The 27,321-nt window shown below is 34.5% G+C and overlaps 1 protein-coding gene across 7 annotated transcripts in view; it reads left to right on the top strand.

Moving 5' to 3' along the window:
• The window catches only part of LOC139482733 (uncharacterized), a 151,694-nt gene that overhangs the window by 58,496 nt on the left and 65,877 nt on the right, over window positions 1-27,321 (top strand). For 6 of the 7 annotated variants that reach the window (XM_071266797.1, XM_071266798.1, XM_071266799.1 and 3 more), the window contains 4 exons: window positions 12,082-12,291; window positions 14,898-15,101; window positions 20,215-20,355; window positions 21,083-21,223. In XM_071266797.1, the coding sequence (XP_071122898.1) occupies window positions 12,082-12,291; window positions 14,898-15,101; window positions 20,215-20,355; window positions 21,083-21,223 (696 nt within the window). The remainder of the gene's footprint in view (window positions 1-12,081; window positions 12,292-14,897; window positions 15,102-20,214; window positions 20,356-21,082; window positions 21,224-27,321) is intronic. The other variant, XM_071266800.1, reaches the window with a different exon arrangement.

The following is a 27,321-nucleotide window of genomic DNA, read 5'->3' on the forward strand; positions in this document are numbered from 1 at the left end:
TAATAAAATCCCATTTGGTAGTATAAACGGCCGCGAAGTTTACAAATATGATGTTAATTGTCTTCTAATTGTTGAAATTATAATTCTTAAAATTTTAAATCAAAAGTTACCCACATCTAAAAATAAAGTTACGGACAGTCTTCTTAGTTTCGATCAAAAAGTTACGGACATCTTATGCATTTTTTAAAGTTGACCTTGCGCTTTAGTGAACTCTATATTAACAAATTTATGGTAATTATTAGTCATTTCTTTATTCAATAATCCTATAAATATTTACATTTTGCATGAAAAACGTCGCAAAAGGTACATTTTGTATGAATTAAATATCAACGAGTTTAGAGTCCGCCATCTTGGGCTGTGGGTAACTTAAGTTACCCACAGCCGTTTAAGCACAGTGCATATATAACAGTTTATTTATTTTAGTAAACCTGACTTGAGGAATTTCAGTAGAATTTTTTTTTTCTGTGTTTGATAATTCATTCCATGACTGTAAATTTTAAAAAGGTATCTGGGGACATGCCCTCAGACATTAGAAAAATTCTCGCATTTGGCCCTCAACATTGATACTACTAAAACAAACTGAGAACATTCTAATATTACTGATAGGCTAACTTTAGATAGAACCACCTCTGCGTCATAGATGAGCATCACAACACTGTTTTTAGTGGGAGAACGGTAGAAGATGTCTTGAAATGAAATTTAGCTCAAGTTTAAGATAGGTGATACTCCTATATAGCCAAATTTAATCACTGGAAAGTATTTTCCCAAATATAAGCATTGATTTCATTACATTAAAAATGATTTTAACCCAAGCAAAAATAAGTACATTCAGCTACATACTATAGTACATCGGACAGTTTCGAAAAGTACATGTTCGATAAAACTTGTCGACACATAATTTTTAAATCAATGGACTTGTGTACTCCCGCAATACTTATGACACAGTAAAACCTGTCTACAGCGAACCGATTTCAGCTAGCTGAAGTAGAGACATATAAAACAAGAGATTGGAAACTGATTATTATACAATAGAAACTTGAAGAGGTTTCGGTCTGGAACATTTTATGACAAAATGAAGTTTTCATATTATCATGACAATACTTTGAAACTTACTAAATAACAAAGTACTGAGGGGCATGTGTTGATTTTTAATACTTCTTTTACAACTTCTATGATCGGTATATTTAGATATCTTGTTGAGTTTTTGAAAAAATAAGGAATATTTCTGAAAACTTAACTCCTTTCTTTATATATGACTCTCATATTATCAAAGCATGTGGCTGCGATATTACTCGAGATTTCACAAAGTTGCTTATCTCTAGTGTTATATGTCTCTGGTTGAAGTACTTTTTAATTTGGCAAATTGTAAGACCAATAACTTAATATACAGGACACAATTAATGATTTTCAGTTCAAACACAAACATTTAAATATTTGTTCATTATCGACCAAATTCTTTTAATGCATTTAAAAGTAACAGTAACATAAGTTTTCATTTAAAGCATTACCGAAGAATTTCATTTAGCTGAGCCATGTAGCCAATCTTTATATATAAAAAATAAAGATAATGACAATACTTCGATCTAAAACATCAAACAGCACCAACACCACCGATCAAGCAATCAAAATAAAGACATTCAGCGACAACACCACTAATCAAGCCATCAAAATAGAGACATACAGCGACAACACCACCAATCAAGCCATCAAAATAGAGACATACAGCGACAACACCACCAATCAAGCCATCAAAATAGAGACATACAGCGACAACACCACCAATCAAGCCATCAAAATAAAGACATACAGCGACAACACCACCAATCAAGCCATAAAAATAAAGACATACAGCGACAACACCACTAATCAAGCCATAAAAATAAAGACATTCAGCGACAACACCACTAATCAAGCCATCAAAATAAAGACATACAGCGACAACACCACAAATCAAGCCATCAAAATGGAGACATACAGCGACAACACCACCAATCAAGCCATCAAAATAGAGACATACAGCGACAACACCACCAATCAAGCCATCAAAATAAAGACATACAGCGACAACACCACCAATCAAGCCATAAAAATAAAGACATACAGCGACAACACCACTAATCAAGCCATAAAAATAAAGACATTCAGCGACAACACCACTAATCAAGCCATCAAAATAAAGACATACAGCAACAACACCACTAATCAAGCCATCAAAATAAAGACATACAGCGACAACACCACTAATCAAGCCATCAAAGTAGAGACATACAGCGACAACACCACCAATCAAGCCATCAAAATAGAGACATACAGCACCAACACTACCAATCAAGCCATCAAAATAGAGACATACAGCGACAACACCACCAATCAAACCATCAAAATAAAGACATACAGCGACAACACCACTAATCAAGCCATCAACATAGAGACATACAGCGACAACACCACCAATCAAGCCATCAAAATAGAGACATACAGCGACAACACCACTAATCAAGCCATCAAAATGGAGACATACAGCGACAACACCACTAATCAAGCCATCAAAATAGAGACATACAGCGACAACACCACCAATCAAGCCATCAAAATAGAGACATACAGCGACAACACCACCAATCAAGCCATCAAAATAGAGACATACAGCACCAATACCACCAATCAAGCCATAAAAAAAAAGACATACAGCGACAACACCACCAATCAAGCCATCAAAATAGAGACATACAGCGACAACACCACCAATCAAGCCATCAAAATAGAGACATACAGCAACAACACCACCAATCAAGCCATCAAAATAAAGACATACAGCGACAACACCACCAATCAAGCCATCAAAATAGAGACATACAGCGACAACACCACCAATCAAGCCATAAAAATAAAGACATACAGCGACAACACCACTAATCAAGCCATCAAAATAAAGACATACAGCGACAACACCACCAATCAAGCCATAAAAATAAAGACATACAGCACCAATACCACCAATCAAGCCATAAAAAAAAAGACATACAGCGACAACACCACCAATCAAGCCATCAAAATAGAGACATACAGCGACAACACCACCAATCAAGCCATCAAAATAAAGACATACAGCGACAACACCACTAATCAAGCCATCAAAATAAAGACATACAGCGACAACACCACCAATCAAGCCATAAAAATAAAGACATACAGCACCAATACCACCAATCAAGCCATAAAAAAAAAGACATACAGCGACAACACCACCAATCAAGCCATCAAAATAGAGACATACAGCGACAGCACCACCAATCAAGCCATCAACATAGAGACATACAGCGACAACACCACTAATCAAGCCATCAAAATAAAGACATACAGCAACAACACCACCAATCAAGCCATCAAAATAGAGACATACAGCACCAACACCACTAATCAAGCCATCAAAATAGAGACATACAGCAACAACACCACCAATCAAGCCATCAAAATTGAGACATACAGCGACAACACCACCAATCAAGCCATCAAAATAGAGACATACAGCGACAACACTACCAATCAAGCCATCAAAATAGAGACATACAGCGACAACACCACCAATCAAACCATCAAAATAGAGACATACAGCGACAACACCACCAATCAAGCCATCAAAATAGAGACATACAGCGACAACACCACTAATCAAGCCATCAAAATAGAGACATACAGCGACAGCACCACTAATCAAGCCATCAACATAGAGACATACAGCGACAACACCACCAATCAAGCCATAAAAATAAAGACATACAGCGACAACACCACTAATCAAGCCATCAAAATAAAGACATACAGCGACAACACCACCAATCAAGCCATAAAAATAAAGACATACAGCACCAATACCACCAATCAAGCCATAAAAAAAAAGACATACAGCGACAACACCACCAATCAAGCCATCAAAATAGAGACATACAGCGACAACACCACCAATCAAGCCATCAAAATAAAGACATACAGCGACAACACCACTAATCAAGCCATCAAAATAAAGACATACAGCGACAACACCACCAATCAAGCCATAAAAATAAAGACATACAGCACCAATACCACCAATCAAGCCATAAAAAAAAAGACATACAGCGACAACACCACCAATCAAGCCATCAAAATAGAGACATACAGCACCAACACCACTAATCAAGCCATCAAAATAGAGACATACAGCAACAACACCACCAATCAAGCCATAAAAATAGAGACATACAGCGACAACACCACCAATCAAGCCATCAAAATAGAGACATACAGCGACAACACCACCAACCAAGCCATCAAAATAAAGACATACAGCGACAACACCACCAATCAAACCATCAAAATAAAGACATACAGCGACAACACCACTAATCAAGCCATCAACATAGAGACATACAGCGACAACACCACTAATCAAGCCATAAAAATAGAGACATACAGCGACAACACCACCAATCAAGCCATCAAAATAGAGACATACAGCGACAACACCACCAATCAAGCCATAAAAATAGAGACATACAGCGACAACACCACCAATCAAGCCATCAAAATAGAGACATACAGCGACAACACCACCAATCAAGCCATCAAAATAGAGACATACAGCGACAACACTACCAATCAAGCCATCAAAATAGAGACATACAGCGACAACACCACCAATCAAACCATCAAAATAAAGACATACAGCGACAACACCACTAATCAAGCCATCAACATAGAGACATACAGCACCAACACCACCAATCAAGCCATCAAAATAGAGACATACAGCGACAACACCACTAATCAAGCCATCAAAATAGAGACATACAGCGACAGCACCACTAATCAAGCCATCAACATAGAGACATACAGCGACAACACCACTAATCAAGCCATAAAAATAAAGACATACAGCGACAACACCACTAATCAAGCCATCAAAATAGAGACATACAGCGACAGCACCACTAATCAAGCCATCAACATAGAGACATACAGCACCAACACCACCTATCAAGCCATCAAAATAGAGACATACAGCGACAACACCACCAATCAAGCCATCAAAATAGAGACATACAGCGACAGCACCACCAATCAAGCCATCAACATAGAGACATACAGCACCAACACCACCTATCAAGCCATCAAAATAGAGACATACAGCGACAACACCACCAATCAAGCCATAAAAATAGAGACATACAGCGACAACACCACCAATCAAGCCATCAAAATAAAGACAAACAGCGACAATACCACCAATCAATCCATCAAAATAGAGACATACAGCGACAACACCACCAATCAAGCCATCAAAATAAAGACAAACAGCGACAATACCACCAATCAAGCCATCAAAATAGAGACATACAGCGACAACACCACCAATCAAGCCATCAAAATAAAGACATACAGCGACAACACAAACAGGAAAATTTACAGAAGGTAGAGAGAAGTCCCGACTTGGTACAGGCACTCTGGTAAAAGTGGTGGGGTTGGACCATGTTTATTGGTACAGGCACTCTGGCAAAAATAGTGGGGTTGAACCATGTTTATTGGTACAGACACTCTGGCAATAATGGTGGGGTTGAACCATGTTTATTGGTACAGGCACTCTGGCAAAAGTGGTGGGGTTGGACCATGTTTATTGGTACAGGAACTCTGGCAAAAGTGGTTGGGTTGAACCATGTTTATTGGTACAGACACTCTGGCAAAAGTGGTGGGGTTGAACCATGTTTTTGGGTCAGGCACTCTGGCAAAAGTGGTGGTGTTGAACCATGTTTATTGGTACAGGCACTCTGGCAAAAGTGGTGGGGTTGAACCATGTTTATTGGTACAGGCACTCTGGCAAAAGTGGTGGGGTTGAACCATGTTTATGGGTACAGGCACTCTGGCAAAAGTGGTGGGGTTAAACCATGTTTATTGGTACAGGCACTCTGGCAAAAGTGGTGGGGTTGAACCATGTTTGTTGGTACAGGCACTCCGGCAAAAGTTGTGGGGTTGAACCATGTTTATTGGTACAGACACTCTGGCAATAGTAGTGGGGTTGAACCATGTTTATTGGTACTGGCACTCTGGCAAGAGTGGTGGGGTTGGACCATGTTTATTGGTACAGGAACTCTGGCAAAAGTGGTTGGGTTGAACCATGTTTACTGGTACAGACACTCTGGCAAAAGTGGTGGGGCTGAACCATGTTTTTTGGTACAGGCACTCTGGCAAACGTGTTGGTGTTGAACCATGTTTATTGGTACAGGCACTCTGGCAAAAGTGGTGGGGTTGAACCATGTTTATTGGTACAGGCACTGTGGCAAAAGTGGTTGGGTTGAACCATGTTTATTGGTATTGGCACTCTGGCAAAAGTGGTGGGGTTGAACCATGTTTATTGGTACAGGCACTCTGGCAAAAGTGGTGGGGTTGAACCATGTTTGTTGTTACAGGCACTCTGGCAAAAGTGGTGGGGTTGAACCATGTTTATTGGTATACTAACCTTGCCCCTCAATCTACTCGACTTCATATCAAGATTCGAAAGACTCGCAGCAAAAAGACTTGCACAATACAATTGCCAACTCAGGGTTCATATAAGTTAGAAAAATTGGTTATAATAAATACTAATATATATATATATATATATATCTGTAAGTACGTCTGAGTCAGTGACAACTCTACAACAGATGTATCCATCGGATCGCCATCAATGATGGTGATACATGGCTGTGTACATAATGTATATACAACTCGTCTAAACATCAACCCAACAATGTTAGATCTGTAAATTTGCTTTCGCAAATTTTTGGTTCTTCTCTCGCATGGGTTCGAATCCCGGCGAGGGAAGAACCAAAAATTTGCGAAAGCAAATTTACAGATCTAACATTGTTGGGTTGATGTTTAGACGAGTTGTATATATATATCTGTACATACTACGTCTACACAAAATGATAGTTACATATAACCACTATACCACTTTAAAACTTGAAGTTGTTGAAAAGTCGTGGGGTTTTATAAGATTGAGTATAGAAAGAAGTTATGCAGTTATCCATTTACGTTTAAGATATGAAGGCAATTAAGTAAATTACAAATATGTTTTTATAACCAGTTAAGTTATTTCTTTCAATGTCTTCCAAACATTCAAGATAATAATCTATTCCAAAGTTGATATTGCTTCTTCTCAATTGTTGAGTTAAATCCAGCCTGCATTGCTCACTTATCATGTGTACAAGGGGTCCAAATATTGGTTTCTCGCCCTCTTCTACATCATTTTGATCCACATAGCCATCAATTGCACAATCTTGCAAAGTTGCTTCTCCTTCGGTAATTCCTACGGCATTTTGAAGTTGATCTGAAACACGCCTATGAAGCCTACCAGTACGTCTCGCCTGTACACCGGCGGTATCTAATCGAATAATAGACTCCCTCAGTCTCCATCTCTGTACTCTTATGACTTTTAATAGAAGCATCTGTTTCATTAGTGTTTCGCCACACAATGGAAACTCTTTCATTATTTGTTCAAGTGTCAAGTCTAAATCACTGTCATCAATTTGTGTAAAATTCATTTTGCTTAATCCGAACTGTGACATTCTTCGGTAAATGGTACTTTCAGACACGGACAACAATTTAGAAATGTCGGATATTTTAAATCCATTTTCCATAACATTTTTTAGAACAGACTTTGCATAAAAATGTTAACCTGCCGCATTTTTGCGCCTGTCCCAAGTCAGAAGCCTCTGGCCTTTGTTAGTCTTGTATTATTTTAATTTTAGTTTCTTGTGTACAATTTGGAAGAATTTGGAAATTAGTATGGCGTTCATTATCACTGAACTCGTATATATTTGTTTAGAGGCCAGCTGAAGGACGCCTCCGATGCGGGAATTTCTCGCTACATTGAACACCTGTTGGTGATCTTCTGCTGATGTTTTTTCTATGGTCAGGTTGTTGTCTCTTTGACACATTCCCCATTTCCATTCTCAATTTTATTTGGAATATCAAATTTCGGAGGGCCGCATTCAGAGTTCATTTTATATGGGGCAGCAGTTCCATATTTTAAACATTCAGTTCTTAACTTCATCATATCTGCCCTACTAGATACACCTGATATTTCTATTTCATGTGTCGAAAGCCTAATACATACAATGTCTGGAGTGATTTTCTCTCTCTCAAAGTTTGGAAATGCTTGCTGCAAGTTTAATTTCTGTAAAACGTTTAACATTTCACAGCCATTGCCGCCATGTTGGTTCTGTGGGATTCAAATACACGCCACGCTTCCGGTTAATGACGGGAACTACATCTACATAATAAAAAAGCACCATCGTATAATAGAAAAGCACCTTCGTATAATAAAAAAGCACCTTTGTATAATAGAAAAGTACCTTTGAATAATAGAAAACCACCATCGTATAATAGAAAAGCACCTTCGTATAATAGAAAAGCACCTTATTATAATAGAAAAGCACCTTCGTATAATAGAAAAGCACCTTATTATAATAAAAAACCACCATCGTATAATAGAAAAGCACCTTCGTATAATAGAAAAGCACCTTATTATAATAAAAAACCACCATCGTATAATAGAAAACCAACATTGTATAATAGAAAAGCACCTTATTATAATAGAAAACCACCTTCGTATAATAAAAAGCACCTTATTATAATAGAAAACCACCATCGTATAATAGAAAAGCACCTTCGCATAATAAAAAAGCACCTTATTATAATAGAAAAGTACCTTTGAATAATAGAAAACCACCATCGTATAATAGAAAAGCACCTTCGTATAATAGAAAAGCACCTTATTATAATAGAAAAGCACCTTCGTATAATAGAAAAGCACCTTATTATAATAGAAAACCACCATCGTATAATAGAAAACCAACATTGTATAATAGAAAAGCACCTTATTATAATAGAAAACCACCTTCGTATAATAAAAAGCACCTTATTATAATAGAAAACCACCATCGTATAATAGAAAAGCACCTTCGCATAATAAAAAAGCACCTTATTATAATAGAAAAGCACCTTATTATAATAGAAAACCACCTTCGTATAATTAAAAGCACCTTATTATAATAGAAAACCACCATCGTATAATAGAAAAGCACCTTCGCATAATAAAAAAGCACCTTATTATAATAGAAAAGTACCTTTGAATAATAGAAAACCACCATCGTATAATAGAAAAGCACCTTCGTATAATAGAAAAACACCTTATTATAATAGAAAAGCACCTTCGTATAATATAAAAGCACCTTATTATAATAGAAAACCACCATCGTATAATAGAAAACCAACATTGTATAATAGAAAAGCACCTTATTATAATAGAAAACCACCTTCGTATAATAAAAAGCACCTTATTATAATAGAAAACCACCATCGTATAATAGAAAAGCACCTTCGCATAATAAAAAAGCACCTTATTATAATAGAAAAGCACCTTCGTATAATAGAAAAGCAATAAAAAAGACACATAAGACAGCTATATGGCGTTCCATACTTTTGATACGATCTGTATATATATACATAGTCTAAAAGATCATTGAGTTTTATGGACATTGAAAGACTAAGGGTCTCAATGTATTTTCAGCGGTTTCCGGTAGGTTTTCACTTTATATTTTGAATATCAAACTGGCACTTTGAGCCCTCCGTAAACATATAAGACGAGGAGTTTACCTAAATTATTTTTGTTGTCATGTGTATCTTTAAATTAACTACTAACTGTATGCATAATATAATGAAAATTGAGAGACCAGGAAGGTCTATCAAACGCGCTGGGCCCTTTGTCTGTTTATCTTTTAAATATGAAGTCAGTCGAAGGTATCGGCTTTTTTTACGACATTCCATAGTTGTTTCGTTTAAATAATTTATATTTTCATATCTTACTTATAAAAGTGGCCGTTTGTTTTTTTGAAAAATCATCTATTAAATGTACATCTTTGATTGCATTTGATTGAAAAATCTATATTTCATAAACAGAAATATTCGATTCACAGAAGGGTTTATACTTGTGGACAGAATGGACAACGAGAATTTACGATTATCCAAGGTCAACGAGAGTTTACGATAACTTGGAATTTTCACAAACAGACTTCCTACTCTCTGTTTACTCATTCGCTTACCGGGCTTATGTCATCACTTCGCGTCCGTCGTCTGTCGTCGTCGTAAAATATTTCAAGAATCTTTTCCTCTGAAACTACTGGACCAATTATCTCCAATCTTTAACTAGTGTAACTGGGTAATAAATTGTCTTTTCTCCATAATTTACTTTCTTCAAATGTTAATGATATCATCATCAGACAAATGTCAGTTACTATGCTAACATGAACAGCTTTTTTTCTACTATTCGAGAAGTATAGATTATCGGGTTTTCTACACATTGATATCGTAAAATATCAGCCGCGAGCCACAATGTGAACCTTTTTGGCGAGTGAGCGCAGCGAACGAGCTAAAAAGGTTCACATTGTGTTGAGCGGCTGATATTTTACGATATCTATACGTAGAAAACCCGATTATCTTTTTATCGTTCTATTTCTGGTCTTTTCTTTCTCCCCATGTTACTTTTAAAGCTTGACGAAAGCAAGCTTGATAACTTCTCCTCTCGCATTGTGACGTCGGTGATAACTTCTCCTCTCACATTGTGACGTTGCTGATAATGCCTGGTCTCGTTTTGAAGTCTTGATACGAGAATTGCGGAGCGACAGAGCAGGGTGATATAGGCGTAGGGAAGGACGATAAATCCTATTAAAGTATGGACTGCCTCCGATTCATCTTCTTAGAATCTCTCCCTTCAAAATTGAAATGGAAATCTCTTGTAACGAAGCAACTGAATACATACTGGCAAAATACCTTAAGGAACGATGCCGAATCTAAAATCAACTCTAAAATACTAGTATATGGAACCTAAACATCTTGTCATTGGCAAAAATCATTCAGTTTGGACTATATTAGACAAGACAAAAGCCGAAGTTCGGAAAGATATTATTCAAAGTAGAACAGTTTCAGGAACATTTATACTGAATTCTGATAGAGCGAAATTTAATCAATCACCTTCTCCACTCTGCCAACTATGTAATCTTTCTGAGGAACCTATCAATACAAGTTGTTTTTAGGCCAGCTTACGGTAATATATATTACCGCTATTTTGTATTGAAAACTAATATATTGTACACGATTTAAAAAATTGAAGTAAGCAAATAGAAATACATATTAAACACATAGTAACACAGAACTAGCAACACATGTTTTTAGAGGCCAGCCAACGTTATCGAGTTGTTTTACCAAGTAGTCATTTTCTTTAGTTTTCAAAAGAAATAACAGAATAAAAATAAGTTTTCTAAAAAAAAAAGCGAAGATTGGAAGAAAAAAAATATTGGGACTTTTCCATGTTTTTTTTTTAATATTTGGTTTTCACATTTAGCGTTACAACGACAACAATGTCAACATAATTGGATGTTTTTTTTTATTAATTCAAATTAAATAATTCGTTACGCAGTTGATGAATATAACGTCAGAGTACCCAAAATCTAACATAGCATTTTTCATTGATTAGCTTGTGTTTGGTAAAAAAAAAAACAGAGGCGAAAGATATCAAAGGGACATTCAAACTGACAATGTCATAGGAAAAAATTAAAAACGATTAAAAGACAAAGAGCATAAAAGCCACATTAAGACTAAAAGCTTATTAAGACGAGCCCAACAAATAATTGCTGGGATATCAGTCGCCCGAATGGTAGACATATCCTGCACCATACTGCTCATGTCAGTGCAAATGCGGTGATAAGGCTAATTCGGTAGGTCACATACTGTGAAAGGAGGACGGGGTATAGTAATGACAAGCCAGACATATCTATCATCATTTGTGAATCAAATATTTCATGACAATCCCCAAATCATTGATGGCGATCGAAGACTTTGCAAAGGGGTGATTTCAACATCACTAATGGATCTTTTTGTTGTATAGCTTTCTTGTGAGCAGCAACTTTCTATCGTGGAAATATTGATAAGAAATTCAAATTCTGGAATATTTAATCAACTGGAGCATATATGCGTATGTTAATTTGTAAATGTATTAATTTTCTACAGAACATAACTATGCCCTTCAAAGAAACGCATGGCAGAGTTCAACATACCCCTTACCCGATAATCAATATTATCATCCTTCAAAGGCAGTTGATGGTAACGAATACACAGTGTCACTCACAGACTTCAGGAAAAATTCATATTGGACTGTTGATTTGGGGAAAACTGTCAACGTAAATCAGATCAATATTATTAGCAGAAAAGATTGCTGTGGTAAGGAGTCAGAAAAAAATACATCTGTTATTAGATTCAAACTGAATTGATTGGTGTTAGGTAAGAGCGTTAACTTTTAATTTTGATGTTGCACTATAATAGACACGTTTATATGATAATATGTCAATAAGTAAACTATCAACTCAATTGATTTAAGTTTAGAACTGTTTTATATCTTCAGAAAAAAACACTTTATATGATGTAATAAATAATCATTTCATAAAAAAAAATCACACCATCAAAATTGTGATAAATTTCAGGATATAATTAGATTAATTCCAATACTGTCTTGGATTAAAAATTTTCTAGCTGAAGCCTTGTAATAACTTTGCCAAGAAAAACAGTCACATTTAATAAAAGTACGATCTGGTTTTTTTTTAGGTCACTCTGACTAATGTCAAGAAAAACAAGATACTAAAAAAGGAATAAAATTTGAAAAGCGGTTTCAGGATCTAGTATATGAAATTAAAACCTTTCTGGAATATTTGGCCATATAGATTAAGTGAAAAATCAAAATTAATATGGGGCAGGGGTATTAGATCTTACTCTCTGACTGTTCTTTAAATGCTGAAATGTAGGTGTCTGGAATATGCCTAAAATATTTTCAAACGGATGTTGAATAGCTCACAAGAAATCAATCGATGTTCAATCAAATTTGGCTTTTCTGAAAGTCACTTGTTGAATGTGACTTTTCAATTATTTCTCAAAAAGAAAATTACACGCTTTTGATATAGGAAGAGACATTTTTGGTCCTAAAATTCCATGTTATCTAATTTTCGCAATTCAAGTGTTAATTTCATGAAAGAAATAAATTGTAATTTATCTAATATATATATATCAAATTCTTAATCTCTGACATATCACCACAGCAATGATGTCATATATGACGATTTGAATAAGCAATCGTACGATAGTTAGGCTTTTCTACCTCAAGAATAGATAACCTTAGCCTTATTTGGCAAAACATTTGGGAATTATGTCCCTCAATTTTTTAATTTCGTACTTTATTTGGCCTTTTAAACTTTCATGGATTCAAGCGTCACTGATGATTTTTTTTTGTGTAAGAATTGCGCGTCTGGCGTAAATACAAAAAATAATCCTGGTATCTATGATGAGTTTATTCGACTAAATTTAGTGATGTTTTGGCAGATCTGGCATATAACCACCTTAGCCCTATGCATGCACCATTGTTTTGTAATGATCCGTGTCTCACCAATTGTATTTATTTTAATGACAATTTATATCGGGAGTTAAACGGGAATAAAACTGTTATAAGATTTTTGCAGTAAAATCTCATATCTTCGAAGTTTAAAACTTTAAGAATACAAACAGTTAAACGAACAAAATGTTAAGTGTATCAAAATGTGCATCTATTACATGGTAAATATTGATTCAGATTTAATATGCAGTGAAATATAAAGCCAAATTTAGCATTTTTGTTGCCCTCCCACTTTGAAGATGTAATTCAATTATTTAGATCTTTTGGCCAAAAACAGGCATGTACTCTACTATTGATTTTGTTCTAGAGAGCAAATCAAATTGATCTTTATGGGATCGTACCTCTTCGGCCTTCATTCTGAAAACTGTCCCTGTTTAATCCAGATTGTTTTTTAAGTATATCTATTTTTCAAATAACACAAAGGAGAAATGAACTAGATTATAACCTGGTGATCGAGTGGAGTATTTAAGAATCTGGTTTTGATCTTCCACTTGACGGACACTAATAATAATCATGTACCAGGTATATACCTTACGAAAAACAAAATAAAATTTGTTTTTGAATAAAAACATCTTCGATACTCAAAAGTGTTTGATTACTAAGAGTGTACTCATTTTTTGTTTACAATCGGTGATATGAGGATTGAAACAGGCAGATTGAAGAAAAGTTTTCAAATAAAACATTGGAGAAATCAACCAAATCATTACCTGATGATCGAATAGTTTGTAGAATGTTGATGAGATGTAAATAATTATAAGCAAGTTTTAGCTTTCTTACAAGCTGTGGACTGCTTCGCTCTGCCCTAATTTAATGTAATATGTTTGCATGTGGTATGTTTAGATAGTTGATTGATATAAAATGGATTTACTTTAAGAATGTTCATTATAAGTGTGTCTCTCTGGAGGTGTGCCTAGATTAGGAGAAGTTATAAAAAACAGATAATGGTTTTTTTAAAACGTTATATAGGAACATGGTTTAGTAGAACAAATCGTGCATATTGCAGATTGACAAATAAAACGAACATGAATAAATGACAGTTGCTCGGAACTGATATACATATAGTTAATTTTCCGGCTTTTAATGACTTATCCTGAACGAGAACAGTCAATAATTCTCAATCTCATTTAAACCAATGGCTGTTGCTGCTTCTCAGCCGCATCATAAAGTAACCAATCAGTGATCAGTAAACATTTTAAGATGGCGTATATGTCTACTGAAACTAATAGCTCCGCACCGTGATGCAAAGTAAAAAAAAAAGGAAAATTTGTTTTGAATTAAAAAAGAGTGTACTTACTATTTTGAATACAATCGGTGATAGTATGATTGACACAGACAGATTGAAGATTGAAGAACAATGTATAAACTCTTGATATTGATATCTTTTCAGGTCATCGGCTGCATACTATAGAGGGTACAGTTGGACTGAATTCCAATGAGATGAAACATTGTAGTAATTTTGAAGGACCTAGTAAAACTGGACAATTCATAATGTTAGCATGCAAAACTCCGATCTTAGGCCGCTATGTGACAATTTTGAAACACGCACAAGGGCAACTCGGTTTGGCAGAAGTTCAAGTGCTAGGCCATACAGGTAAACATTTAAAGATTTATTTGAATATCTATCTGGTTGTATGCTTTTTAATACACATAGTAATGTAAAATAGGTTACGAATGATTTATAATATAAAAATTGCTGGCATATTTTTTTTAAAGTGCAATTGAATATTTTATTTCATGATTTATATTCATGAAAAAATTAGAGACCGAGGGGGATAATATCAACCACATGTGCATCATTTACATGTCACGGAACAATTAAAGACAAAAAGAAAAAAAAAATATCCGATTCAGTCCACAAAAAACTACACATATTTATGCATCTTTCTAGTATCTTTACAATAAAATAAACGGGTGTCTTCTATTTCTTCCGCAATTTTATTGAAAGTAAAGTCTATGTTTATAGAATCATGTTTGAAACTGAAACTACACATGTATGATATAAATAGAACATGTTATTTTCGCTTTATCACATTTAAATTTCGAAGGGATAGCAAACTTTGTGTTATTTTTCTTTTGATGTGCTTTTGTCATGTTTGTGTATCTTTCCGAATTTTTACAATGCAAGTTTGAAATAAATATAAAAAAGAAAGTGTGGTGTTGTTGCAAGTGACAATGTGGTGTTTTTGCAAGTGACACGTGAAAATGTTTCTTCTAAAGTCTCAATTCATGATTTTTACTGAATAGAGTAATCATTTACTATAATAATAAGGGACCCAAAAACAATTGTGAAATTTGTAACTGCAGTGCTTTTAACTAAAAACCAGTTGTATCTAATTTTCATAACATCTGCAGAAATACTAAAAACGTTCTATGTTTAACGAACTAATGATTTCACAGTATAAGGATCGCACAGTCAGCTCTATTTTATCTCTCATGAGCCGTGATTCTATGCACCAATGGTTTTGTCGTTAAGTTTTGAATTGCATGTTTTTGAAGTTGTAGACCAATAAATTGATAGTCTTGATCATGTAAAGCATCTACCAACTTTAAAGCTTTTCCCTAGCTATGTATCATAGGTATTTTTGGCGTGTCATGCTTTTTGTAACAACAGCTCGTATCTCAAAATCAAAAATCAGCTACATCCGCAACTGAAAGTGTGTGTGTGTGTGGGGGAAAAAAGGGGGGGGTTACCACTGTCCAGTTGTCCTTCCGTACATCCCATTATGGGCAGTGTGTTGAGTAGTTTAGTTAAGTACGTACACTGCACTTCAATAGAAACTATTCCTTTTTAAAACAATTTTATGTGACTATATGTCCATTATATATTCCGTGTGCATGGAATTGGTTGATATATCATAAAATGTGTCTAGATTGATGTATGGTCGATTAAAGTTGTGTAATATGAATTGTCTAAATAAATATGAATTCATAACTACACAAAAGTCATGGCCGGCACAAGTGTTTCTTGCCAAAAAACACAATTATCGTCCTTGAGGTCAAAGTTCAAGGTCACATGAAGGTCAAAATTTTAAGAAGGTACATCACCTCATGATGATATATCCACATGCAAAAGATGTCAAGCCTAGGTCAAAAGGCGAAGAAGTTATTGCCTACATGGTTGTGTTTTCACGAAAAAAAAACACATTAAGTTGACCTTGAGATCACATTTGAAGGTCACACAAAGGTCATCATAAGGCAAGAACTTAACCCCATGATAATATATCCACTTGCCAAATATCTAAGGCCTAGTTCAAAAGACGAAAAAAAATGGCCATTATGTACTTTTTGAATAGATTTTGTTCTCATTCAATGAGCCGGCAGAAGTGTTTCTTGCCAAAAAACACAATTATCGTCCTTGTGGTCAAAGTTCAACGTCACATGAAGGTCAAAATTTTAAAAAGGCACACCACCTCATGATGATACATTCACATGCAAAAGATGTCAGGCTTAGGTCAAAAGGCGAAGAAGTTATTGCCTACATGGTTGTGTTTTCACGAAAAAAAAACACAACACATTAAGTTGACTTTGAGGTCTCATTTAAAGGTCACACAAAGGTCATCATGATGCAAGAACTTAACCTCATGATGATATATCCACATGCCAAATATCTAAGGCCTAGTTCAAAAGACGAAAAAAATGGCCATTATGTACTTTTTGAATAGATTTTGCTTTCATTTAATAAACCAATTTGAGGGTAGGGCGTATTCAATAGTTATCAAAAGTACAAGGATTATTAAATACCAAAAATCAAACGGTTGATTTTTAAAAAAATTTTGCAAGAACAACTTGTATAGCACTCTAAATGCTTAGTTTAAAAAAAAAATTCTTCAAATACCAGAAGCACAGCATTGACTTTTTGGGGCTGATTCTGATACCCCCTATTAAAGTTCGGCCAAATTTAAATCCGGAATAAAAGACTTACAAGAATAGGGTATCAGTGAACTAATATCAGGAGTCGTGGTTCGTTGCATCAATGGTTTTGTCGTTCAGTTTTGAATTGTATAATTTTGAATATGTAGACCTATGAATGGAAGAAATTGATCATGTAAACTAACTGCTGATTTTTAAGCTTTGCCCGTTGTATCCTAGGTATTTGTGGCGTCTCATGCTTAAAGTGAGGTTTCAGCTCGTATCTCAAACACAAAAAATCGGTTACACCCTTTTTTTATTTTAACATCTTGTGTACTTTTACAAGCAGAATCCATGTATAAAATTGAAAAATAAAACATTTTCTGTTGTGTACTTTAGTACGTACATGTTCACTGCGCTTCAATAGAAACTATTCACTTTAAAACAATTTGATGTAACTACATGTCGATTATGTGTTTCGTGTGCATGGTATATGTTGATATGTAATAATGTGTGTCTATATTGTTGTATGAATGATAAAAGCTTGAGTAGTATGTATTTTTAACGAAATATTATTCATAACTGCATTAAAGTTATAGCCTGTATAAGTGTTTATCGTCCTTGAGGTCAAAGCTTAAGGTCACATGAAGGTCAACATTTTGAAGGGGGGATAACCACCTCTTGATGATCCATCCACATGCAAAAGATGTAAGTTCTAGGTTAAAGACGAAGAAGTTATGGCCTGGATGTGTTTCTTATGAAAAAAAACCCACCAACATTAAGTTGACATTGAGGCCAATTTTGAAGGTCAGATGAGGCTCGTCATAATGCAACACACTTTATCCTTTGATGTACATCCACATGCAAAATATCTAAGGCCTAGATACAAAGACAAAAAAGTTATAACCATTATGTACTTTCAGAATGGATTTTGCTCTCATTTTTAAGCCAATTTAGGATTAATTTTTAAACGACCGCAAAAACATTTTTTTTGGGTCGTATATTGGTATCAAGTCGTCGTCGTCGTCGTTAGCGTCGTCCAAAGACGGATGATTTCCGAACAATAGCTTTAGTATAAGTAAACAGATATCTATAAAAGAGGGACGAAAGATACCAAAGGGACAGTCAAACTCATAAATCTAAAACAAACTGACAACGCCATGGCTAAAAATAAAAAAGACAAACAGAAAAACAATAGTACACACGACACAACATAGAAAACTAAAGAATAAACAACACGAACCCCACCAAAAACTAGGGGTGATCTCAGGTGCTCCGGAAGGGTAAGCAGATCCTGCTCCACATGTGGCACCATATATAAAATTCAAACACAAGATTAATGACCACAAAAAGAAGGTTGGGATTGATATATATTTGGAGTTTTGGTCCCAGCAGTTTAGAAATTAGTGTTCAAAATTAAACTTTTGTTTGATTTCATAAAATTGGGATTCTTTGATATGCCGAATCTAACAGTGTATTTAGATTCTTAATTTTTGGTCTCGTTTTCAAATTGGTTTACATTAAGGCCCTAAGGGTCCAAAATTTAACTTACTTTGAACTTAACAAAAATTAAATTCTGGGGTTTCTTTGATATTCTGAAACTAAAAATATATTTAGATTTTTGATTATGAGCCCACTTTTGAAGTTGGTCAAATCGGGGTCCAAAATTAATCTTTGTTTGATTTCAACAAAAATTGAATATATGGGGTTCTTTGATCTGCTGAATCTAACCATGTATTTAGATTTTGGATATTGGACCATAAAAGGTATATATCCAATGTAATGTTTTACAGTTCTTAGACACATTCATTCTGTGTCAGATATCTAATCTGCCTCTTAAACATAAGTCTCTCTGCGCCAGAAATCGCATAAGGCCTTCATGCTGTGTCAACTATTTAATCACAATCTAAATTCAGAGGTGTATCTATCTTGAATATTGTGTCCATACTTGCCCAAACTATTCAGGGTTCGACCTCTGCGGTCGTATCAGGCTGCGCCCTGTAAAGCATTTGTTTTAAAAAATATCAACACACATTTCATGTTTCTGAAACTTCCATATTTGGCCGATACTAGCATGTAAAAGATGCCATATTTAAGTTGCCAAATCTTTTAAAAGAGGGACGAAAGATACCAAAGGGACAGTCAAACTCATAAATCTAAAACAAACTGACAACGCCATGGCTAAAAATGAAAAAGACAAACTTGAAAACGTAAGACAACATTAAACATTGCAGAAAAACTAACTTCATAGTACAAAACTGAAAGACTTAAGACTTTTCTATACAAATTCTTTCCAGTCTTTCCCTCCTCCCATTTTTTTTATTACTGGATTAAGATGAGATGCTCCTGAAAAGTAAGCAGATTCTCTTTTATGTGTAGCACCTTTCCTGATGTTTGTGAAGAAATAATTCATTAATGCCAAATTAGAATGAATGAGAACTGGATTTAGGTTAAGACAATTGGAAAATATTCGTGGTCATCTGTGTAATAAATGTACAACAACATTAAACAAGCTCGAAAGTTAAGAACGGCTACTGATATATCAATGATTTTTGGTAGGCAGTCGTATTAACCATGGCAAATCTCATTTCCATTGAGATTGATTAACCCTGTACCTAATTGTTCATTAACTTGGAATATTTTGCATAGCCTTATTACATGTTTAAATGATAATATGGTTTACCTAGTCACATTAAAAAAATATATAAGGTCGATATATAAAAAAGAAGAAGTGGTATGATTGCCAATGAGACAACTATCCACAAAAGACCAAAATGACGCAGACATTAACAACCATAGCCTTGTTGTTAGAAGTTTGAAATGTATAACATAAAACAATTTAATATATTTTTTAGTAAGTACATACAACGAGGATTGCTCTACAACAGTTGGAGATGCCTCATGTTACAATAATATGGTTTGTGTCTCTGGTATTTGTGATTGTGAGATTCCCGCCATGCAGTATCACGATCCCTCTGATAAAAGTTGTAAAGCAAGTAAGTATTCATGGTATATATTATCAATGTTATTTCAACTGATAGGGCTGAGCTAATGTTTTAACTTATCAATTTTGAAATAAATACTAATCACTACTTGAAGGATAACTTATCCTACTTAGTTATTGCCCAGAGGACTATCAAAATCATAAGACAAACTTAATATCTAGGACAAAAACGAAACATTGCCGAATAACTTCACTGTACAAAACACAAAAGAAAATGACAAAAGACTTAACAATACAAATCCCCCAAGAGAAATTTAGAATAAAGTACTTGGATAAGATCAGATGCTGCAGAAAGGAAAGCAGATCCTTTTCCACATTTAGCTACTGGCCTAATGGGTGTGTAGAAGTAATTCAATAATGTCAAATTAGATTTGATAAGAACTGGATTTCGGTTAAACCAGTTAGACAATATTCGTGGTCATGTTTGGAAAAATGTACAATAACATTTAACCAGCTCGAAGTGGTAGATCAATGATTTTTTGTAGGCAGTTGTATTACCGATGGCAATCTGATTTCAATTAAGACTGTTCGGCCTTATTATTAAATAGCTCTGAATAATTTGCACAGCTTACATTTTAGTGTGTGTTGCTATTTGAACATTTGTATTGTACTATCTTTAATGATAATATTGTTTACTTAGTCACATTAAAAAAAGGTCCACAGCTTTGTTATTATAAGTTTGAAATGTATTACATGTAACAATAATAGTATATTTTTAGTAAGTACATACAACGAAAATTGCTTAGCACTAGTTGGAGATTCCACATGTTACAATAATATGGTTTGTGTTTCTGATATTTGTGATTGTGAGATTCCAGCCACGCAGTATCATGATCCCTATGATAAAAGTTGTAAAGCAAGTACGTATTCATGGTATATAAATGTAATCTTAATTGGATACAACAAACTTAGGAAACGATATATGGTAAATAATTGATCTTTTATATCATATTAATTATTTTCCTTAAAGATTGTATCTTTCAGTTGCTTCTGCAGAATTTTCTGTCGAAGAAAATAAACTCATTAAAAAAATCAGTATTATTGGTCGCCAGACGGGCGTTTCGTCTGCATTAGACTCAGTAAATGAGTTTTATTTATATATTAAAGATTTGTTTCTTCAAATTTGCAATACACATTGTAATTACTCAATATGTCAAGGATATGGCAGTATTTATTTTCAAGGCAACTAACATCGACACTAACGTTACCTATTATTTACGTTACGCCTTTGTATATGAAGCGTTGCCTTGTTAGTACTGCAACCAGAGTTCATTTTTTAAAACTTTAATGGTCCGGAAGAACACACACCTAAATTATATATCGATGGAAAGAGGAAAACGTGTACAATAAAAAAAGTTAGGTCGTAAAAATCCAGAGTGGTCACAATTTTATGAAATTGAGGTCAAAGGTCAGACCTAAAAATATCAATATTTCAACCACAAGGACAAAAAGGAGAAATATAATGATATTTATTCAATAGAATGCTACAAAAACGATTCAATCATAAGCATATGCTATAAACGATGTTAAAACGACAAATTTGACTACTTATATGAAGAGCTGCTATCACAAAATGGCGTTGATTTGGAACCTTCTAATTTTTTTCCTTTTAAGACATAGCAAAAGAAGAAGTGACCTTGACCTTTTCACATCCATATTGTGTATAGTATTTCACTATAGTATATTACAGAATTATTTTCTAAAGTATAAAACACCAGTTTTGTTAAATTATTTCAATATTTTTTCTATCTTTGAAAAAAACAAAATTCAAGCGCTGAAACAGTGTTTTTAATTTTGCATCTTAAAGGTTGTGTATTTTGTGAAAATTAGTATCTAGTTATAGATAAATACATATTGTGTATTTGCAAAGTCTGGACAGAGCAGTTATAACACAAAATATACTATAAACACCCGAGGCGAATGCGAAGTTTAAAAAAAATGAGTTAAAAATAAAGTCAGTTTGGTGCATGAACATTTTTGTAGTGGGATAATCCTGGGAAAAAAGTTAACTCATTAATTTTTTAAGGGAAGGATGAAAAATTATACAATGCAATGCCAATTTTCTAATGTTGTAATTCAAAATCAGTCATGATCCTTATATAACTTTTAAAAGCGACACACAATAGCTCAAGTATTCATAAAATAGCGACATGAATCAATCTCTTAGTCATCAAATGCGGATTCAGTACGCGTATTAGCATTGCAAGACACTTCCCTTTTTTATAAGAACAAGTTCGGCGCAGGACAGAGTTTGTTCTAAGCAAACACAGTTTTTGAGTACAAATGCTATCTGGAGTGTAAATGCCGTCATGATTCGGTCAAACTCGTCAGATATAGTCTTAACTTTGCATAGGAAACACAAAAGAAATGTGAGTACAAAGTTTCGATCAATGTTCGTGACCCATATTTCCATATGCATATGCATGATGTATCTGCACTGCCAATCTTAAATGTAATGGGGCGAATGTTGCTACAGAAACTATTGATTTTGTAATAGCCATACATTTACGAATTTTTGTTATCTTTAGGGACAATATACGGTTCAGAAACGCCTTTGTGTTAGTTTTCATCAATTAACTAACAAATGAACTTTTTAGCCTAGGCTCCGTGTTGAAGACGGGACTGTGACCTATAATGGTTTACTTTTATTAATTGTGACTTGGATGGTGTGTTGTATCATTGGCACTCATACCACATCTTCCTATATCTATTAACAGGCTATGCGGGCATCATTTCCATAGAAAAACCAAAACGAGGATATAGCTCACAAGAGCACTGGTGTCAGGGTGAAGTAATTGTTCTTCTTTTAATGTATCCTTGATATTTTCAGACACACCTTGGTGTAATTCTGAAAGTCTTAACATAGACTTCAATTTTCCTGCAGCAGATATGGCATCCCCCAAATTGAGTTCAAAGCTAAACTCTATATTTCATATCCCTTGGCCCCACTGTGTCTGAATTGTAAGGTGTCACAATATCTAGTTAGTTCTGGAGTTTGGCAATTTGGTAAGCATCAGAGACAATCTTGGGTAAAATTGATAGGTATATATAGAGGATGTGCTACATGAGAAAGGCTTTTTCTTATGGAAGAACAAATCACATCACTAACAATCGTTATTAATGAACTGACAGCAAGTTCAAATTCTAATTTTTTAGTAACTGTTTTACTTAATTGCACAGGTGTTGACTTCAATAAGTACTTGGTTATGCATGGATAAATGATTACTCACATTAATAAGCACAACTTAAAAGACTGTCAACACGTTTAGAGGACTCAGTTTTCTGTTGTTTTTTTTTAAAGGTTTTTCTTTTACACAAAAACCCTGTTTTCATATCCAAACTACAAAGAAGAAACTGAGCGCGAGACCGTATAAAAGTGTCAGGTTGTGAGGATACATGTCGATCAGTTTGATCACATATATGGATTTCTGTTGTTTCTAATTTAAAATTCCCCAAAGGTGACTGGGAAAACGACATATGGTCACTTGGTCTTCTCCCGACCGGCAGTAAAACGAAGTGTGGCGTCCGTTTGGCTGTGCGGGATGTATCAAGTTCGCAGTCTCGTCCGGTCAGAATGGGGACGTTAAATCCGATGCCTCGTGTAAAGGGACTGTCACGTTCTTTGCACGTTAAAAACCCTTGCATCAACTATTTGAGGGGTCCGTAGGTGGCATGTTGCAATGGAAAATTTCTGTCCCAATCCAATATACCATCATTTTCCAGTGGCAGTCTAAATTTTCCCGATCATCATCCCGAATGGCCTCTATTATGACAAAACCTACCAATTGTTTTTATTGTTAACTTGTTCTTGTCCTGAACATGCATGAAATATTTGCCACTGGACGTTAAGCAACCAACAATCAATCAATCAATCTAATTTAAAGACGCACCAATTTTGCCTTCTGGTGCAAGTCTCATAACATCACTGATGATTCGCCCACGGAAAGCAGAATATCAAGAGAAGTTGGTTTTAGAATCACCTTGTCACACACTAAATCTCTGTGAAACTTCAATAGTACTTTTCCCCCGACCACTTGCATGCATATTAATTGCTCTGAGGTTAAGCATTGACATACAATGTTTTTTTCACACAATGTCAACTGTAGTCATTATCCGGAAAAACGTCTAATCCGAAGGATTTGGTTAACTTTTATATAAAATCAAAATTTTATTAACAAAAATATAACTTATTGACAGAAAATACATGAAAGAACTACTATATATTTTCAAATCACTCAAAAATAAATTAACTTCTCCTACAAAATCTACATAATCACATCGAAACTATCAAATTGATTGTGAAGGAAAAAATAAATGGTGGAGCTGATTGACGGATAGGAAATTTCCGTAATTAAAAAAGTACAAATGATGTTTTTATTTTTGAGTTTTTGACAAAAAAATTTGGAATTTGCCCAATAAAATTTGCATGCAGTATCGCAATAATATGTTTTGTCCTCTCAAATGTCAAATACTTTTTTTTTAATCATATGTTTTCTCGTTTTCAAAGAAAAAGGCGTTAAATTTCTATCTAAAAAACAGCCAACTTTAAGTTTGAAAGTTTTACTTGGAGATGGTATTATATTTATGTCTTCATCATTCCGATGATCCTTGATGATATGTGCATAGAAAATATTTACGAAAATAGTGGGAAATTTAACAAAAATATATATTTTTGGATTTTAAGGTAACTACCCCAAACCGTAAATTGAGGGGTATCCCATTAAAGGGATAACATACAAAAATGTGACCATAGAAACTTTTTACGACCCGACGGAAATTAAAATATAGATATTATTCTATCATTTAAAACAATTTGCAGCCGTGTGTTATTCCGGACCATTAAACTCGTTAACTCAGCATCTTTTTCGATGTCAGTTGCAGTACTATGTGCGCAACTAATCATTACATGAATGCAGTGTATATAAATACAAGCCTTATTAGTCAATACAAATCACAATCTTTATGATAACTTACCCTACTGAGTTATTGACCAGAGGACTATCAAAGACAAATTTGAAATCCTAGGACAAAAACGAAACATTGGGAAAAACTGACTTTACTGTACAAAACACAACCAAAAGACTAACGACTTTACAATACAAATCCCCAAAACAACAGCAATATAAAACACTGGGATGAGATCAGATGCCCCATTAAATGTATGCAGATCCTCTTCCACGTGTAGCACCTGTCTTGATATATTCATGATACTTGTGGTCATTTTTGAAATAAATGTCCAATAATATTAAACCAGCTCGAAGGCACAATTCAAAAGTGTTTGAAGCAACACTTTATTATGAAAAACATGTTAGAATATGAAAATTCTGGAATATTGTATTAACTGCAAGATATTAACGCATATAAACAGGTGCTGCTAGAATAATGCTACATATAAATGCATAGAGATTTCATAATTAAGAAGCAGAAACAATGTATTGTTTCGTTCATCTTTTTTCTGAACGGATCCTCTTTGTCAATTTCTAGATGTAAATCATGTATGATTCCGACTTCAAAATTCAAACGATTGTTATATCGTTTATTTCAAGGTCAATTATATATTGGCATGTAAAACTATTGCTAAGTTGATTTGTATTAATTTGTTTTTAGGCTTTATGGGGAAGCAATAGTTGAAATTCAAAGCTATGTTGTATGGAAATGTATTATTATTGGCACTTCTCATTTTCATGGATATTATTTGGGCTTGCATACTCAGTCATGGTCTATCGATTCGTGAAATATTTGCTAAGTTCATATGTATTAGTTATTGTTTAGGTAGGCTTATGTGGCACCACTTGTAATTCGGAAGGTAAATGATATTTGGTATGCAGTTGTATTATCATTGAATCATCTTATTTCCACGCAGATAATTTGGCCCAGTACCTTCTATCATGATCTATAAGCTTTAGCACTTGCTTATATAGCATGTATTAAGATGTGATTATGTCAGATTTTAGGGGACCACTGGTTGTAGGTGAATGATCTTTGGTATGCGGTTGTTTTATTAAAAAATGGCAAATTTCATTTTCATGGAGATTTTTTTGGCCCTGTACCTTCAGTCGTGATTCAATAACTTTGAATATTTTGTATCACTTGCATTTTTGGAATGATACTATTTTTATATTTGTATTGTACTACTATGAAGAGTTGTTATCTTCGACTATGAATTTGACGGTCGCAAATGTAGTTTAACTATCGATAAAAGGTACCATGCTGATAATTCAATACGACAGACGCACGTTTTGTCTACATAAGACTCATCAGTGACGCTTAGATCGAAATAGTTGTAAAGCAAAACAAGAACAAAGTTGAAGAGCATTGAGGACCCAAAATTCCAAAAAGTGGTGCCAAATACGGCTAAGGTAATCTAGGCAAGGGATAAGAACATTATAAAATTAATTATTGCGACCGTCATATGCACAATCGACGGTGTCAACTATTCAAATACAGTATTGTTTATCCTGTTCTAACATACTTCTAACTGACACACCACGTTACCACAAAAAAAAGGTATCAATTACCTCAAATGTTAACACAAAAATTCCTTCCGCCAAAAATAAAGTGCAAGATAAGATAGTTTGAAAAATGAAAATATCTGAATGAAATAAATTCATTAATATAAAAAAGAAGATGTGGTTAATTACCAATGCCAAAACTCTCTACAATAGATTAAACGACACAGAAAATAACAATTATGGGTCACTGCACGGCCTTCAACAATAAACAAAGCTCATACTGAATAGTAATTTATAAAAGGCCCCAAAATGACAAATGTAAAAAAATCAAACGAGAAAACTACCGGCCTAATTTATGTAAAAAAAATGAACAAAAATCAAACATGTATCACATGAACAAACGACAGCCACTAACTTACAGGCTCCTGGCTTGGGACAGACACAAACATACAGACTGTGGCAGGATTAGACATGTGAGCAGAATCCAAACTCTACCCATAACAGTG

This window comes from Mytilus edulis, chromosome 7 (genome assembly GCF_963676685.1).
Source record: "Mytilus edulis chromosome 7, xbMytEdul2.2, whole genome shotgun sequence".
NCBI lineage: Eukaryota > Metazoa > Mollusca > Bivalvia > Mytilida > Mytilidae > Mytilus > Mytilus edulis.